Genomic DNA, 2,656 nt, shown 5'->3' with positions numbered 1-2,656 from the left:
CCAGCCTGTTTGGGAAAGAAGGCTCTCATCCACCCCCTCACCTCCTAGGTGTGTGCGCACACTACCACACGAAGCCCGGCTCCCCGCAGAACGCAGCTGTCAGGAACCGCCGGGGTTTGTGAAGCGTGCAGGACTGCAGTGGCACTGAGCGAGAATTTATCCCCGCACACCAAAAGTGCAATCCTTGTACACCTCGCTGCTCATCGGCACAGGGCAGACGTGGCTCCACATGGAAGTTTAATTTGTGTGAAAAGCTGTTTAAAAATCAACTGTGATTTGGGTTACAAAGAGGCATAAAATTGTTGCTTTGTAAAATAGCGCGAGGCTTACAGATTTTCCATTGTTATCAAAGACAACGTCCCAAGTTTCTCCACTGATCTCACATTACAGTCATTGTTCCCTAAATCAGGCGAGAGGGGAGTCTATAAGCATCAGTAACAGTAAAAATTTAGCAATTAAATGACACCTATGAGGAGATCAAGAGAAGCTCATAGTACCCCCTGAAATGAAGTGAATAGAATTTCTCCTCGTCCCACACCCGCATAGTCTTTACAAACTTAAGAAGAGGGACACAGCTGCTCTTTCTATCTTCTCAGATGAACCTTCCTGCTGTCACAACACTAGCTAAAGTGAGTAAGTAGAAGCTCCTGACGAATACGACAGGCTTCCGAGTCCATCGATTCCATCTGCTCATACTCCTCTTCAGGCTGCTCCACGTGTCCCGTGGCCGGGGATGACCACACGTCCAGCCCGTGTTCCAGGGAGATGTTATGAAGCACGCAGCAGGCCAGAATGATGTGGCTGGATTTCTCTGGGGAATACTGCAGGGTGCCTTTGGACCCATCCAGGCAGCGGAAGCGCGATCGAATGGTTCTGAACGTCCGCTCAATGACGTTGTGGGTGGCGGAGTGTGCCATGTTGTAGCGGTATTCTGCGGGTGTCTCGGGGATGTGCAGAGGGGTCATCAGCCAGGTTCGCAGAAAGAAGGAGCTGTCACCTGTTGGCAGTGAAAAGAAGGGAGACGGGTTACAGACTTACAGTTAACCACCTCAGGGTTTCAGCTCTTTGCCCCAGGTTTTCTGGTAGCGTAGATACAGAGTAACTTTTCTCTCAGGCTAAAATAGAGAACATGAAAGAGCAACAATAACTGGTTTACAAATGTGGCACATAACGAAGTAAAGACATCCCCTTTTACACCAGGAAATCCTTGAAGTATGTGGAATGGTTCTAAGAGAATCCATTTACTGTGCAATACAGTGAACGTAAAGCAACTGGACTAAGAGCATACGCAGCATCAAAAATTGCATCATTCATCTTAGAAAGGAGTAGAATTCTGAAAAGGTCAAATGCAAATTAAATTATACAAATCAATACAAATTTCAATATGAATACAGATTAATATATACAATGATTGGAGTATATAAAACACAGATTGCAAGTTATTGTTCTGGACTTCCAAGAGGAGGACATTCCAAACTGAATCTCAGGTCTCAAGGAATTTGCAGGAAAGCAATCGGAACTGAACTTATCGCCTGAGGCGAACTTATCATCAAGAGGCTCTCGACTCGAAGAGGAGCCAACACGGACAGAGCCATTCCACAGGAAGGAATGAGGAAAAACTGACTTACCGAGTAGCCAGCCGTCTTTATGTAGCTCATTTTCGAACTGGCTTGTAAGGGCTGCCTGCTGCAAGACGGTGCAGTCAGGCAGGCTGCCTGGCCAGTGCGTTTCTGCACTCAGCAGGACTCCTCTGGCGTCACACACCATCAGGCAGTTCAGGGAGTGGAGGCCCTTTCGGTTCACGTAGGACAGGTCCTCAGCGTTCGGCGCTTTGATGGCCACGTGGGTGCAGTCAACCACCCCCAGCACCCCCGGCATGCCCGCCAGCCCGTAGAAGTCATCCTTCAGGCTCTGCACCGTGGCTTCATCCTCAGGAAAGCGAATAAACTGCGAGGCTCTTTCCACCAGCGCCTCGGTGACGTTGGCGACGCAGCGGCTCATGGAGGCCTGGCTGATGCCAATGGCGTCCCCCATGCGGGTCTGGAAGGAGCCGGAGGTGTAGAAACCCAGCGCGGCGAGGATCTGCGTCTCCGGGCTGATGGCCCTGGAGCGCTGCGTGGGGCGCGAGAGGCTGGCTCCCAGCAGCTCCACCAGGTAGTAGATGAACTGGCGGGGAAAGCCGTACGTGGACACCAGGTACTCGTCCGTGACATCCTCCAGCTTGAACCTGTCCAGCGTGCGGTGCCCGCGGCCGTACAGCAGCAGGTCGCAGTCCAGCACCGCGATGGGCACGGCCATGGCAGGCGGCCGGGGACCCCTCGGGGGCTGCCCCCGGCACGGCGCTGCCCCCGGCGCCTCCGCCCGCACGAAGGGGGCGCGGGGGGGGCTCTGCCCGCCCAGCCGCTACCACCGCGCTGCCATCTCCCCGCCACTCCCGTCCCGCAGCCGCTCCGCTCCTCGCCGGCCCCGCGTTCCCGGGACCCGCGGCCCGGCCCCGCGGGAAGCCCGAAGCACCGCGGCGCTGCGGGACCGCTGCCGCCCCCCGGGGCCGCCCCCCGCCGGCCGCGGGCCCTCACCGCGGGGTCCCCGCGAGGCGGAGCCGGCCGGCGGCAGATTCGCCACGGCTTCACGCTGGCCTCCAGCGGCCGGGCTGGGC

General features: G+C 55.8%; 1 protein-coding gene across 1 annotated transcript; it reads right to left on the bottom strand.

Annotated features, from left to right (window-relative positions):
• Positions 1-216: 216 nt before the first annotated feature.
• On the bottom strand, positions 217-2,635 carry HARBI1 (harbinger transposase derived 1). The gene is made up of 4 exons (XM_035313510.1): positions 2,609-2,635; positions 2,380-2,386; positions 1,629-2,313; positions 217-997 (listed from the first exon to the last, which is right to left on the bottom strand). The coding sequence occupies exons 3-4, from the start codon at positions 2,296-2,298 to the stop codon at positions 621-623; spliced, it is 1,047 nt and encodes a 348-aa protein (XP_035169401.1). The 5' UTR covers positions 2,299-2,313; positions 2,380-2,386; positions 2,609-2,635; the 3' UTR covers positions 217-620.
• Positions 2,636-2,656: the final 21 nt, after the last annotated feature.

This window comes from Oxyura jamaicensis, unplaced genomic scaffold (genome assembly GCF_011077185.1).
Source record: "Oxyura jamaicensis isolate SHBP4307 breed ruddy duck unplaced genomic scaffold, BPBGC_Ojam_1.0 oxyUn_random_OJ6347, whole genome shotgun sequence".
In the NCBI taxonomy this organism is placed as follows: domain Eukaryota; kingdom Metazoa; phylum Chordata; class Aves; order Anseriformes; family Anatidae; genus Oxyura; species Oxyura jamaicensis.
This window is presented reverse-complemented; position numbering and strand designations above follow the sequence as displayed.

What these genes read in the sequence shown, in the direction of transcription:
- HARBI1 (XM_035313510.1), bottom strand. Translation starts at nt 2,298, where the DNA reads ATGGCCGTGCCCATCGCGGTGCTGGACTGCGACCTGCTGCTGTACGGC. An exon ending in TAAAGACGGCTGGCTACTCG is followed by an intron (nt 998 to 1,628) that starts GTAAGTCAGTTT and finishes CACTGCCAACAG; the next exon opens with GTGACAGCTCCTTCTTTCTG.